General features: G+C 52.7%; 1 protein-coding gene across 5 annotated transcripts in view; it reads left to right on the top strand.

The window, feature by feature from the left end:
- Positions 1-2,352: 2,352 nt before the first annotated feature.
- The window catches only part of nfia (nuclear factor I/A), a 29,667-nt gene continuing 16,825 nt past the window's right edge, over positions 2,353-15,194 (top strand). Inside the window, exon 1 of one of the 5 annotated variants that reach the window (XM_052074000.1) lies at positions 2,353-2,560. In XM_052074000.1, coding sequence (XP_051929960.1) covers positions 2,462-2,560 — 99 coding nt within the window. In that variant the 5' untranslated portion in view covers positions 2,353-2,461. Of the gene's footprint in view, positions 2,561-13,309; positions 14,017-15,194 lie in introns of those variants that run through there. The other 4 variants (XM_052073998.1, XM_052074001.1, XM_052073999.1 and 1 more) reach the window with 4 other exon arrangements.

The following is a 15,194-nucleotide window of genomic DNA, read 5'->3' as shown; positions in this document are numbered from 1 at the left end:
GGAGCCGGACCAGCCGCTTGGCCGGCGCTCAGCGCCGCTCGGCCTGATGGTCCGCGACGGGCCAAGATGGACGCGGGCCACGCTCCCTCGGCCGCTTGGCCGCCGTTGCCGCCGTCCCCGGGGGGCCTCGTGGGCGGCGCCCCTCCCGGTCGGATGAGCGGCGCCCGCTAACGCGTGGCGACACGCGCGCGAGGGTGCACTCGCCCGTCAATCAAACACCTGACACGCCGGCGCACGCGCGCCTCCACTTTGGGACTTTTCTCCATCGGTGGATTTTTTTGACATGAAACGAGACGACCTCTTCTGAACGTGGAGCGAGCGGAAATCAGTCGCGGGCTTTTTGACGCTTCCACGTCTGGAGTTGGGCCATCATCCCAACGCGTTGCGCTTCAAGTGTCGTCTCCTGAAAGCTTTCGAAAAGAAAACCTCATTGAATGGCGCAAGTCCGAGTGACAGTGACAGTGAGTCGGTGCTTTTTTTTTGTTGTTTCTATTTTTTGGGGGGGCGGGGGGGTCATGTGCGCATCTAGCCTGATGACAACAACTGTCCGGAATCCCCCCCACCCCCAAAGAAAAGAATCATCAGAGATGACAAAGTCCCCCCCCCCCCTGGAGTGTTGGCTCACACGCAGCGGGCAGATGGCGCACCCGCTTCCAATGGAAGGACGGTGCGGCGGCTTCCCTCGCTGGCTGCTTGTGTCCCCCCCCCCTTCGCTCGCGCACGCCGTGCGTGTGACCCGGCTGGGGTGACATGGAGCACGTCAACAACAATTGATGAACCTTTCAACTCCTCATCCTCGTCTTTGCACATTGCGAGTTGTGTGCGTGTTGTCATGCGCGTCAATGAATTCTCCCGAGAGGAAGGCTCCTCTTCACGTTGCCTCAAAAACAAGGAAAGAGGAGTTGGCAAGTTTTACAAGTTCACTACAGCCCCCCCCTTCCCCGCCCCCTCCCGTCACTCCACACACACACAGGCACGCACACGCTTGAGTGGAGCGGCTTGACCCGAGGGCGCGCCCACAAACGGCGACCAATCCAAGAAAGGGGACGAGGAGCACGTGTGAGCGGGAACCGGTTTGGGATGGCGGCACGCTCTTAAAACGTCTGCGTGTGCGTGTGTATGTCTTGGGGGGGGGGGATTAAATATGGCTGACACGGCCAGTGTGTGGTCATGTGGACCAGAAGGCGGGACAGGGCGCCGGGTGGCGGTCGGGCACCGTGGCGCCCTCTGGCGAGTCCCCCCCCCCTCCCCCCAATACAGCCAAAGACAAAACAGATGTCCACCATAGTGTACATGTGTGTGTGTGCGCGTGCGCGCTACAAAAGGTCATTGAGAGGAATGTGTCAAGGTTACTCCACATTTCATTGGAAGAAAGAAAAACGGAATTGTGTTGCAGAACAAAAGCCAAAATCAACGCTGCGAAACGCCTCAGTCGCAATTGGTCAAAGAGAAACAAAGCGAGTGTGAGCGGCCTGCCCGCTCTCTCCAAACGTTCGACGAAACCGATTCCTCGGCGGCGCTCATCAAAGAGGAGCGTCTGCCAGCAAAGTGGAGTCGTCGTGGTTTTTGTGCTCTCACATTTCTGAAGCTTCTTATCTGAACAACCGGCCGCATTCCTGCGAGCTCAGCACAATGGCACCTCTGTGCCTGCGCCCGCCCGCGGGGGCGTGACGGAGGTCCAGGTATCGTGCCTGCGCCGCTTTCCAGACTCCATGTTCCATTCTCCCGGACGGATTGGCGCGAAGGCAGCCAAGGAGTCAAGCCTCTTCACTCGAGGGGAGCTCAGATAGCGGCGGGGCAAGATGGCCGCCGCCGCCGCTTTGGCTTCCCATGCGTCGCGAGGCGGGGGTTTGCGCCGGGTCACTTCCACCTGGTCACCCGCCTGGCTGAAATGTGCCCGTGGCGACGCATCAAGTAGCCCGGATGCAAGCATCGCAAGCGCCGCTCGTAGCTTGCGATGAACCTTACTCACACACACACAGGCTCATGAAAATGAATTTCCAAGCATACCCAACGTACGTCCACAAAGTCTGCGTACATTGCTGAGGTGATGCTAAGCTAAACTGAGCTAAGCTAAGGAAGTCAACATCGCGCCCCAATAGATGAGCGCTGCCCCCTGCTGCCCCTTTTTTATGCACCATGTGACACATCTTGCTGAAATCCTCTTGTCCATCTTCACTTTGCTTGTCAGTGTGTGAATGTGTGTGTGTGCGTGTTCTTGCGCGCGCGTGTGGTAAGGGAGGGCATTCGTCGGGAGGGGGCGTGTCCGCGTCTCACCTAGGCCGATGACTACTTCCTGGGCTTCATCTTCCTCATCTTCCTCCTCCTCCTCCTCCTCCTCTTCTTCTTCTTCTTGCGGTCTTGCTGGCCGGCACGTGCGTGCGTTCGTCCGCCGTCCGTCCGGCTGTCAATCACTTCGTGGCTGTCAATCACTTTTCCCGCGGAGCGCGCGCGCGCACACATGAGGTTGATTGACGCCGCCATGGCGGGAAAAAGCGGCGCGGAGGCTTCCGTCAAATGGCAGCTGTGCTACGACATCTCGGCCAGGACCTGGTGGATGGTCAGTACACGCGCACGCGCACGCGCGGCCAAGCATTGATTTCGTTGCGATGACTCGCAAAAAGAAAAATTTTTTTTTAAATCGAACAAACTTGAAAAGTGCGTTGGACTTCGTCAAAGTGAGCGTGCGTGCTCGCGCGAGTGCGTGTGTGTGTGTGTTTGCGAGTGTACATGGCAGCTGTGGGGTCCGCGGACTTGTTTAAAATTTCTCATAAAGTGAAATTGTGCTTTTTTATGGTAAACAACAATATTAATGAGATTACTGGCATGAAGGCGCGCGTGTATGTGTGCGTGTGTTTATTCTCAACGTCGAATTTTTCGTGGAACGGCGAGACGCCGTTTCCAACCTGAAAAAAAAATGTAGACGATCGGACGTTTATTTGTACACGAAATAATTTTGTACTCAAAATGTGACCGTGTGAATGACAGTTTGATCCGTTTTCGTTTGTGCCATCGAGTCTTTTCGGAGCAATGCTTAAAATGGGACAACGTAATACTGCGATTTGATTTATTTCGTTCATATCATCTAATTATTATTATTATTATTATTATTATGAATTATTATTATTATTTCATTAGGTGACACTTTTTTTTCTTCGGGTAAATTTGATCGTTTTTTTCCCCCGCCGTCATGTCAAATATGAAAAGCGCGGCTGTTTTCTTCGACTCCCATCTAAAGAATGTCTCTTCTCGTTTTGAAGGCAAACGATTTAAATGTCATTTTTAAAATGACATTTTAAAATGTAAAATTCTTTTACATCATAATATATATACATAAATAACCGTCTATCGTTGCAAGAGAGTTCTTCCTCAAATATTCTCGCTCTTATTTTGCTTATTTTATCAGCACGGAATGAATTCCGTGGTATGAGGCGACATAAAAGGAGCAAGTTTGAAATGTATCTGGAATAATGATGAGGTTGTCATCATGAAAGAAAAGGAAATGGACTCTGTTCGGATCACCTGATTTTGTTTTTCATTTTACGAGGCTGTGATTTCAAAACCAAAACGGAAATATCGTCTTGTGTGGATGTGACACTCGGCGCGTTTTGCGTGAAATCGCTTTTAAATTCGTTCGTCGCTCCCTTTTGAAATGTTTGTCGTGACCTCCGCCAGGGAGCGTCTGCGCGCTCTGGTGCGCGTTGCTCCGCGTCAAAAATCACTTTCTTCATCCTTTTAAAATGTTTTTTTTTTTTGGAGGAAGGGTGGGGGGCGGGAGTCGTTGTCACTCACACCTTTTGACAGAATTGTTTTATATCAAAAGTGACTTCAAAACTACAAAATGCAATTATTGTTCCCCTTCCTTTTTTTCTTAATCCGACTATTTTAGTGGGAGAAAAAAATCGGATGCATTTGTGGGCGCACCATTATGCATGGGTGCAGGTTTAAGTGTGCGTGCGTGTGTTTAACGCCGCTGACTGGCGATCGGTGAGACGTTTGCTTGTTGCTTTGGCCGGCTTCATCGGGACCAAGGCGAAAGGAAGCGCGGGGAGGTGCTGCGCCGCCCCGCCGCCGTTCCCTTGGCAAGAAGGCGGCCTTTGGTGCTGCGTGTTAGCCTTCGCCAGATTAGCCATCGGGAAATTGTCGGATTAAACGCGTCTGCTTGGACTTCCTGGACACAAACGTTGAAGCTCGCCGCCCACTAGAAGCCCCCGGTCGCGTTCTTTGCCCCCCCCCCCCCCCCCCCCCGCGAGCCCTACTGACGGCCAGCCTCAAACGCGGAATTGGACAGGAATGCTTGGGGTGCATCCTCTTGGGGTGGCAGGGGTCCAAGTGGGCCTCAAGCGGCACCCCTGTGTCGTCCGCTCGCTTTGCACCTGCAGGGTCACCCGCCCCAAGCCAAACGCACGCGGCGAGAAGCCCGCCCGACAACCGGAATGACGGCCAAAGGCTTTTTCTTCGGCAAGGCTTTTGCCGCACCGGACCTCAATCTGACGATTTCACACTGCGGCCGTGCGATGCCAGAGCAAAATGAAAATGAATCCGTAACGGCGCGGGAAAATCCAAATATTGCGCCGGGGGAAAGAATGGAAAAACAACCGCAAACTTGCAATTGTGCGCGTGACGACAGTTTGGCCTCGCCGTTTGTCGCCTATTGCAAGAGCACAAGTGAGAATCGCCGATCCCTCCGTTTTGCCTCCAATTGAATGGCGGGCGGAGTCGCTTTCCCATCGACGTGCCGAGCAGCTGTGCAAAGGTGCAAAGTGTCGCCGTAATCCTATTGGACTTTTTAATGCTTTCATGCTTATTAATTCAATCAAACAAATGGAAACGCTAAAAGCGCTACTGAGCTTCCCATCGCGCGCCGCCAGATGTTCACATGGCCGAGAATGAGCATTAGCTCGCTCTTCCCTCAGGGGGACAGCGTCACCCGGTTCACATGAGGTTGTCGGTTGAGGCGACAATGATGCTAAGCTAACCTCGTGATGTCAAGCCGTACTGCCATCCCGATGCAGATTCTTGGACGACGACACAAAGCTGTCGGCGTGGCCGCCGCCATCCGCTTTTTAGCGTTGCCTCGTTTGGGAAGATAAGATTGGGGACTAAACGAAGGAAGGTGATCTCATCTTATCAAAGTCAGACCGAGCTAATGCCAATGCCGATGCTAATGCGTAACGACAACGGGCATGAGGCAACGTGTCGAGAAAGATGACTAATCAAGGTTATTTTGTCTCCAATGCTATTGCTAATGCATGACGACACAATCTGGCAGATAAGATGAGCAATGATGAATAGCTCCCAGAATGAGACCGTGCTTATGCTAATGCTAATGGCTGTGTTTCACCTGGTCCACACAGGCTGAGGTCGAGGACACCTTTTTCAATTTTTTTTTTAGCCTTAGCCTACATGAGTATCTCATTATCAATCGCGCGCTAATGACGCACGAGCTAATGATGGCAAACGCGGGACTTACAGATATACACCGAGCGTGCCCCACCTCCCATCCCTCCATCCTTCCCTCTGGGAAACCGGGCCGAACAGCTGGTAGCAGCATCGGCCGGGTCACCTGGGCCACTGTGGGCTGGCTGGGGCAACAGCTGTGGGTGCTAGCCTCTTGTTAGCATGATTAGCTTTACCGTCTACGTAACGTAGATTTCAGGAGGGTGCTTCAAAAATGACGCTTGACCGCCCCCGCCCCCCTAAACACCTCAACACATTGTTGAGGGCGCTCCTGCCTGATGGCGGTCAGTAGGGCCTGGCTGCAGATGTTCATGGCAGCTTTTTGAGGGGGTCACCTTGGAGAGGCCCGTGGCGCCGTGTCCAACCTGGCAAAGGACACCCCCAACCCCCAGCCACATCCCACACAACCCCGCCACCCCAACCGTCCCACCCACCACCGCATCCCATCCACTACAGCTGCCTCCTGACCTAATCCCCCTACACGCATGGAGGGGGGGGGGGCAAGAGGGGTTTCCACAGCAACCGTTATCCGAGGCAACCTCCCATCTATCATGCAATGTGTTTTATTTGGTGTTAGCTGACGATTATGAGGGCGACCTTGTGACTCGTTTCTTTTTCATTCCCATTATTGAACTGGTCAGTAAGCTAAAAAGGCAGAGGTTCGCTTTACTTACACGCCGTTCAGTGAACTCACGCGCTAGCTTGAGTAAGCAACGATATTTGTACTAGCCATCAGTAAGCCGTTCATATAAGTCGGCAGGCCAGATTTCTTCGCTTACAATTTAGCATAGTAGTTTCTTGCTCGTTTTCCTTGTTCACTTATTTTAGAAGACAGCAGGGTGGTTCGCAAGCAGTTTTTCACTCGTTACTTGTTCATTGATGTCAGAAGTTAGCAGGCTAATTTGGCCACTAGCTACTCGTTAGCCGACAAGTTAGTTTTGCTAGTTTGATGCGCAGGCTAGGCCGGCGTCCTACTCGTCAGCTGACAGGTTTTCGTGTCGCTGGCTCCGGTTGCGATTCCGGCTGCGGTTGTGACTGGAAGTGAAGCGCGGCGGAGGAGTCGAAGCGGCGGACGGTGTCGCGTTGCAACTTGCAAGCCAAGTGAGCGTGGCAGGATGACCGAAAAGGAGAGAAAGGAAGTTAGATGGAAACAATTAGGGACGCGCAGATGTGCGACTGATTAGGATGACGACCCGTCCATTCGGGTACAACGGAGTGGACTCGCACGGAACCGCCGCAACAACAACGCCCACCCGGCTCACCCTTTCGCAGAAGAGTGCGTCACCTGCTACTTGTTAGCGCACACTTTAGCGGCCTCGTTCTTTAGTTTGCCCTCAAGTTGGGACGAGCGTGGAGCCGAGGGACCCGGATGACAAAACGAGTGCACGTCGTCTGACGCCAAGAGTGCAAAGGAGGCCGAGGCTCAGCCGGTGATCGGGCTGAACAACAAGGTTCAGTCAGCCCTGAGAAAGCCATTTTTCTCAGCAGTTGTTGAGTGAGCTGACAATTGAGCAGGCCGCCTTCCACGTGTTGAACATCGACACTTTCACTCTTTGGGCCTCGAAAACCACAACGTCAACAACACGCTCTGTTGTCTGTGTTCACCAGACACTTTTCAGCGATGATGATGACATCACAGCCTTTGAAACCACCTGAGCCATGCCCCATTCAGCCCCCCACCCCTACCCCGGCACACTGGGATCCTCTATGTCGGCAGTGTCGGGTGACGCAGTGCAGGCAGGGAGTGGAATGGATGCAATGGATACCCCCTCTCACAAACCTTCCCGGGACCCCCGCTGTTGTTCTGCTGACTCCCTTTGCCCGCCCCTCCCCTCCCCACACGCACACACGAAATACACCTGCGCAGCCCCCAACACCCCCACAGCCCAGCTTCTCCATTTCCAAGCTCACCTTGTTAGCGCGTCGGCTCGTTTCCAGGTCGGCGAAACGGAGGCTTCCGATTGGCTCTTGCCAGCTAGTTGGTCACTCGCTACGTGTTCTGCCGGCTCATAAGCTAGCCGGCTAGTTTCCTTACGAGTTATTCCGTTTGCTAATGCGTTAGCTGGTGAGTGTCTCACCGGTTGTTCTATTTGACTGCAAGTCCAGTCTACTTTAGCCACACCGGCTGGCGTCGTTAGCATGTCGACTGTGCCTGTGCCGGTTTAAAGGTAGCCCGCAGCTGGTGGCCATCCTGGGATTTAATGCCGGATTGTTCTAGACTCCTTCAAACACTTTTCGTCCGGAGAGAGGGGGGCGGCGGGGGCTGATCCGGGGGAGCTACTTGTTTGCTATCTCTGCTGTTGTTAATAAAAACAAAGGCACCCGCGGGGGAAGCGGCTCGACTTCCTGCAGCGAGTGCTGCTATTTATTTATTGGAGGGTTCTTTTTCCCTCTCCTGCGCTGCCGTAAACAAAAGAAAGACTTTTAGGATTTATTTGCGAGTCCCGGGAAGCAATCGGAGCGGTTCCTCGCTCGTCAAAGTGTCCTCCATCTTAGCTCACGCTGCCAAGAACGGGGTTAACGAGGAACATCTGCTCACCCGCCCGAGACAAAGATACCGCTCGCTGTCTCGGTGTGATCGCGTGACTGTGACATCACCACCGATTGACACGATTGTTGAGTGAGCTAGATGCCAACATTGTTAGCATGTTGAGAGCTAGCCAGATGTTGTTTAGTTTTTCCTTGCCCTCCTGGGGGCTGGGGTGGGGGGTCAAGATCAGGGGATTTGTCAACTGTGTGCAGGTCAGGCCCTCTGAGACTCATTTTGTGGTCAAGGGCTACATCAACAAATTGGACTAGATCGGGGTTGCGCAATTGCCGGCCCAAAGGCGCGTTGACTGTCTCTATGCTGTGCTAATGGTTAAACCTGTTGATCATCATGCGCTGCACCGGCGGTTAGCATTGTCGGCATCTTGAATGCCGTGTACTGTGCTAATGTTAGCTTTGATTGCATGTTGACCATTGTATGCTGTGCTAATGCTTGCCATTGTTAGCACGTTGACCATCATATGCTATGCTACTGTTAGCATGTTGATCATCACATGCTATACGAGTGGTTCGTCTTGCCGCCATGTGCTAATGGTTTAGCGTTGTGAAGATACTGACCAACATATGTTGTGCTAACGGTCTCCATTGTTTAGGTCTTGACTATGCTATGTTAATGGTTAGCATTGGCCAGGAAGCCAGAATGGAGTGCTGGTGTGCTGTATGCAAGTTGGGGGGTGGGAGTGAAGGGCTGAAGGTGGATGTGGGGGGGGGGGGGGGGGCTGTGAATGAATCCATGTGCTTCTCATTAAACTCTGCGGAAATAAGTTCTGACCCACTTCTTCTATTTACACACAAACACACACACCGAATGTATGTGTGTGTGTGTGTGTGTGTGTGTGTGCGTGCATACTTGCAGGAGGATGTGGGAGAGTAGAGGAGATGACGTGTTTAGGTAAAAGCAGCTTAAGTGGCTCCAAACAGGAGTCAGAAGTAGAGGTATGGGGGGGGGGGGGGGTGAGTATCGTGAGAAGGAGGAAATGAAGGTTGGGGAAGATGACCTTGGAGGAGATGTAGGACAAGGTGGCAAGGTTTAGGAGCAGGTGTTGCTGTTTGGAGGGCGAGTAGAAGGAAAAGACTTTGAAGATGACCCCGCAGGAGATGTAGGACGGGGGAGTAGAAAGACAAAGAGGAGGAAGGAGTAGGTGGGAGAGGAGGCTGAAGTGTTCCATGGAGGTAAAGAGGAGCAGAAGGAGGAGCTTGTGGCTGAAGTGTTCCAAGGAGCTATTTTAGAGTCACGGTTGTTGGAAGGGGCAAGGTGGGAAGGACTCGGATGGGAGTAGGATGACCCTGGAGGAGGCTGAAATATTCTGGAGAGGAGCTCTCGGGATGAGGTGGTTGGTTACACTTTGTACATTTACCAGAGGACTCCAGTCCAGAGTGTCACCACTTTTTCCTTCATTTTGCAGCCTGAAGAAACAGGCCAGCACATCTCCGGAAGGCTTTCAGTCATTTTGACACACACGAAGAGGGACTCATGAAATCGTTTCAACACGTTTCAAGCAAAATGGCAAAAAGTCCAGAAAGACGACAAGACCGACACATGACCCAACTACAAATATTCGTCAAACAATTCCGACTAAAAAGGACTCAAAAGATGGACTTTCGCTCATTTTTGAGAAAAAAAGAGCAACTCAAAACGCATTTGAATCTTCAAGCAATTCCTCAAAGGGAGCGTGGCAAATCAAACCCCCAAAAAGACGTTCCGCTTGCGCTGACCTCAGGGTGACCCGACCGGAACATGTAATGACAAAAAGCTGCCGCTAGAGGGACCCGTTGGCCTGACAATGCAACCTTTTTAGCAACGTCGTTCAGTTTCACCTGCTTGACTTGCTCCGCGCGAGTGCGTGTGGGCGCGTGTGTGAGAGAGACACGCACCCACACACGCTTGCGGTGACGGCCCGGTCACCGTCTATCGCATCCAGACAAACGCTTCGGTCGCCAAACCTTTGAGAGTTTGGCGATCAACAATGCGGCCCTTCACTTTGCAGTAAGTGTGTGTGTACGTCTGTGCGTGTGTGCAGCTGCAAGCATATGTGCATGAATGTAGAACCAGCTGGAAGTCTATGAGAGCCCGTTTGGGTGTGTGTGTGTGTGTGTGTGTGTGTCCCCAGCTGTTTTAGCGCGCGTGCACGTGCTTTTCTCCAGCTGTAAGTTTGCTTTGGTGCGTCTCCAGCTGTGTAGGCCTGCGTGTGCGTGTGCGCGCACGTCTGACAGCTTTTCCTCTGGTACCCCCCCCCCCTCAAACCATCCAGTATGCATTCACAATTAACAGCAGGAAACTAAATGTATAGATATTGTCAAAAATAAAAAGCTGATTTAAAAATAGGAAATAAAGTGCCACCCAGATGACGCTGCGTGACAAGTCTGTCCAATAAATTGCGCAATGTCGCGGTTTCATATAAGACAGCAACCACACAATAAGCAAACAAACTATTGTTTGAAAATAAAGTCAACAGATCATTTGCATTTTGAGAATCGGCTACACAACAGCAAATAACCGACGATGTTGTGCAGCCGAGATTGCGCACGAAGGTGACTACAATGCGTCATTATAAATTGCAGGCGAGCAGATTTATTTGGAACATTTTTGTATCATTTTATTTCGTTGGCATTCATTTAACACTAACGAAATAAAATGACGAGAAGAAATGTCAACTAAAATTCATCGACTCACCAATGTAGTGGCCGTTCACCGAGCCGCACATCGACGCGAGTGTCCCCAAACGTTTTGGAACGCAGCGTAGTTTGGAAGTGTCCAGCCGCGCTCTGATGTTTCTTTGCCGCCGTGGTAAAACAATCCAGTGTGGCTCCAAACACCAAAATGGTTCCGTTGCATGCAATCGCCATTCCCAGCAGTACAATTTGCAGCGTTTCTCCCACGGGTACCGTTCAGAATTGCTCGTCTGAAAATGACGGACAAAGCCTTTTCCTTGCCGGGACAGGCTAGCGAGCGCAGGAGTCGGGCGACCTCTTGGCACAATATGCAGCTTTTCGCGGAAGGTCCGTCTTGAAAATGGTGTGGAAAGTAGTTCCGCAAGCAGATCAACGTCTTCTCCTTCGGCCATTTTGGGTCAAAGTGCAGCAACAGTTCCCTCTAGCGGGCGCTCGTCCAATCACCTGACGCGCACGACGTAAATCCTTCCAACTGGCCCCGGTGCGCGGACTCGTGAAGTGATTGGCTATTGCAAGCTGAGTGTGCCCCTTCATTTTCAGCGCACATGGGCCTGCTCCGTTTCATTTGAAAGCCCCGAGCAAGTTTAATTTGCCTGGCAACACAAGCTAGCTGAAATGGGATTGGTTAAAATCTCGACCATCACGAAGAAGTTATTTATGAACCTTATTTCAAGTAACATTGAAAGCCGCTCGACTAAGTGGAAATAATATTGACGTAAAGAATGCAGAGAATCATTTTGTTGACATTTGCTGCTGACTTTGTGTTCATGTGACTCCCTATATGAGGACAGCACTCTCTCTCTCTCTCTCTCTCCCTCTCTCTCTCTCTCTCTCTCTCTCTCTCTCTCACACAAACACACACACACACACACACTGTGTCATCAATGAAATTTGGTCGGGGGGGGGGGGGGGGTGTGGGGGGGGGGGGTTCCGGCCTGTCCACCAGGCCATCTGTTCGGCGCTCTCACCGTGCTACTGCTTCCTGTTTTTTCAGCCTCACAAACACACGCATGCACATATGCACGCACGCGGACACACACACACACATACACACGGGATCCCAGACACACACACACGCACACGCGCGCGTGCAACTGTTCAACAAAAGTCCAGGCAGTGTGTGTTGTTCTTAATATGCTCTGGTTGCGTTCATGTAGCTACGCAAACGAGTGTGTGTGAGCAGGAGCAAGTGTGCATGTATCTGCACGTGTGCTCGTGTGTGTGTACCGATCTGGATGTATTGAATGCGTGTGCATTTACGTGTGCATAAAAGTGTGCGAGCGCGGCTGTGTGTGCGTGTGTGTGCGTGTGAGACCATGAAGCTGTGTTAGCCGTTAGCCACCGTGCCATGTGAAGTTGAGCGGTCGCTCATGTTGTTTGTGCGAGCTGTTGTTTTTGACTTTTCCTTTTGTTTCCTGGTTTGTGACCTTCTTTCTCCTCATCGTCCTCCTCCTCCTCCTCCTCCTCGTTGCCTTCCTCCTCCTCGTCTTCTCACCCTTGTTTCTGCTCTCACTCTCACTCTCTCACTCTCTCTCTCTCGCTCTCGTTCCGTCCGTGTTGGCGAAGCTTCAGGCCCGCTGGTCCTGTTGGCGTGGTTCCAGCCTGGCAGCGTCTCAGTGGGAGCAGGTGGAGCCCCTCCCCCCACTACACACACACACACACACACACACACAGAGTTTGTGTTCTGTTCTCTTTTTGGCAAACGTGAGCCAACTTGGGGCTGTTTGTTGCCATGGCAACACCCACGCTGACTTTGTACATTTTTTTTTTGCTCACATTTAATTGGCGGTCCATCGCCGAAGCCCCGCCCGCATGCGACGGACGCATGGCCGGTCAATGTGGTGGCCATCTTACGTTGCCGCTTGCAAAGGCCGCCCCACTTGAATTTGCGGCATTTTTTTGAAATGTTTTCACCCTCCCTAGCATCATGTTGTCAGAAACAACTGCAAAATGCTGTCACGAGATCATATATTCTGAATGCTGGATGCAAACCGTGACGTTGGTTCCTTGAGAGGCTCTGGTGACTCCAGACAGGGTGACTAGCATAAAATTAACAAGTAGAAATGATCAGAAGTTGTCAGCCCCAGTGGCAACGTAAGATGGCTGCTTGGAGGTGACCGTCCAGTCACAGAGAATTGCGTGCGCCGGATCGACGGGGACCACCCCGTGACTTCACTTCATAGGCACGCCAGGCTCATTTCGAAATATCTTTTGCAGTCTCATATCGAATGTTGGAGGTGCTTGACTGGGGCTCCACTGGGGCTCCACGGATCGAGTTGTTCATGTTGCGTTCCTGTACTTGTAGTTGTGAATCATTGAAGTGACCCCCATCAAGTCGCTGAGAAAGAACAGATGCAAATATGCGGCCTCACTTGTTAACAAGAAGTGGCTCATCACCTTCAACTCACAATATCCTCCCCCCACCCCGCCCAACTTTTGGTCACAAAATTTGGGGCTGGACGGCATCCTTTTGCAGTATATGTAGATTGGAAGCACCTCGCGCCGCAGGTCAAAGTTGAAGTGGACGCGAACACGCGCCCGCGGACCCGCAGGAGATGGATAAGATGAGTGAGTACGCGGGCGCGCGCGGACGCGCGGACGCGCGCGCTTGTGGGAGATGAGTTGCTCGCGCGCGGAGTCTTTCAGTCAGCTCGTCCGGTCGGAGCGAGCGAGCGCGCAGGTCCCGCTTGCGTTGTCGGCGGTGCTGTTAGCGCAGCGGCAGGCGGCAGGCGGCAGGCGGCGGGAGGGCGGCCAGGCGTCGCTCTTTCTTGTCCCCTCGCGCGACACTTCCCGACGGCCGAGGGCGGACGGCGGACGGTGGAAGGCGGACGGCGGGCGCTCCCGTTCCCGCGCGGTCCTGCGGCGGCGCGGCAGGACAAAACCCGGCCGCCCGCTCGGGCCAGCTCGCTGCCATGCGGGACCTCCGCTCCCGCGCGCTCGCCGTAGTCGACGACGGGACCCCCCCGGCCCGGGCCCCCCCGCCACACTTTGGACTCTGGTGACGACATGTTGCTCTTCGGACGGCGGCGGCGGGCCTCTGCCTAACAGGTCCGCCGAGCGCGCCTATCCCGAGGCGGGGTCAGAGTTCACCCCCCCGCTGGGAAATGTGAGAGCAGGGGGGCGACCGGAGGGCTACACCTCCTCCTCCCCCCCCCAACCCCCACGCCCCTTCCCGGCCCCCAACCCCGCCACCCCCGGCCCCGCTCGTCCCGTCCGTCGTTTTCGTCTCGCGCACGCGCGCCCACCGGAGCCGGACTGGGCCACGCAGCCACGGGCGTACGCGCGCGCGCGCGGCCACGCGGACCAGTCATGTACTCGCCGCTTTGTCTCACGCAGGTACGTGACGCGCACGCGACGGCCGCGGCCAACTTTGGCAAACTTGACGCGCATATGCGCGCGCCCGCACACACACACACACACACACACACACACTTTGCAGCACGGACGTGACACGCCCTGACCTCCGAAGCGCGTGCGCGTGAAGGCGCGTGAGCAAAGCGGCAATTGAATTCCAAATCGGAGCTTTTGCTCAAAGCAACTTCGAGTGACAAGCATCAACTTGCAAATGTCAGCTTGAAATGTGCAAGTGCATTTATCTTTAAATGTAACGTTTTGGGGTTTTTTGGGGGCGGGGGCGGCACATGTCAAATCCATTCGAAGGGAATGAGTTCAAATTGACGCCAAGTCCAACTTGTCCGTTCCTTTTTCTCCGTGTGCGTGCAAAAGACTTGGGCAGGATGAGTGGCGTCACGAGCGATGTCATCCGCAATCTAATAATTCACACATAAAAACAAAAAGCTGCGTTTCAAATCGACTGCGATCTCATTCATTGTTTTCATTTAAGAACATCTCATTGGGTGTTTTCATCCGCGAAACGCGCCAGGTTGCGCTGAAAATGACTCGCGGGGAAATTCACGATTGCGACATATTTTTAGAACATATTGCACAGCGCCCAGCGCACTTTTAGCCTTCATATGCATTCCGAGAAATGTTTGTATTTATTTTCCTCTTATCAATTCGTAATGATGGAAATGCTTTCAAATAACTACAATGTCGATTCTTTTTTTTTTTGCTCATACATTGCCATAAAAAGACCAAATGAAAAGAATCTTGCTGATGTAAACACAGTCGGCAGGTGGCACAAGAAATACGATCACTTACTTCTTTTTCATTATAAACCAAAACGAGCGTCAAAATGTCACCTTATTTTTTTTGGTGGTGTACATTGATTGGTAATTAGATTCTAAAAAATGATGCTGTCTTCATAGTGACGCCGTGAGCGTGCGTGCGCGCGCGCGTGTGTGCGTGTGGTTGTAGGCGAGAGTGCACAAGGAAATCGATTTGTCAAAATAAAAATAAAAACTCGCAAGAGGCGGTGAAGACGTGGCAGCAACAAAGGGAAGAAAAGGGGGGGAAAAAAAGACATCGACTTCATTTGAGGTCCATCCGTGCGTGCGGGTGTTATCGATAGATGCAATGAATTTGTTTGTCAAGTCCAGAATGTTGCCAAGAAA

The sequence above is a fragment of the Hippocampus zosterae genome, chromosome 8 (assembly GCF_025434085.1).
Source record: "Hippocampus zosterae strain Florida chromosome 8, ASM2543408v3, whole genome shotgun sequence".
Lineage (NCBI taxonomy): Eukaryota > Metazoa > Chordata > Actinopteri > Syngnathiformes > Syngnathidae > Hippocampus > Hippocampus zosterae.
This window is presented reverse-complemented; position numbering and strand designations above follow the sequence as displayed.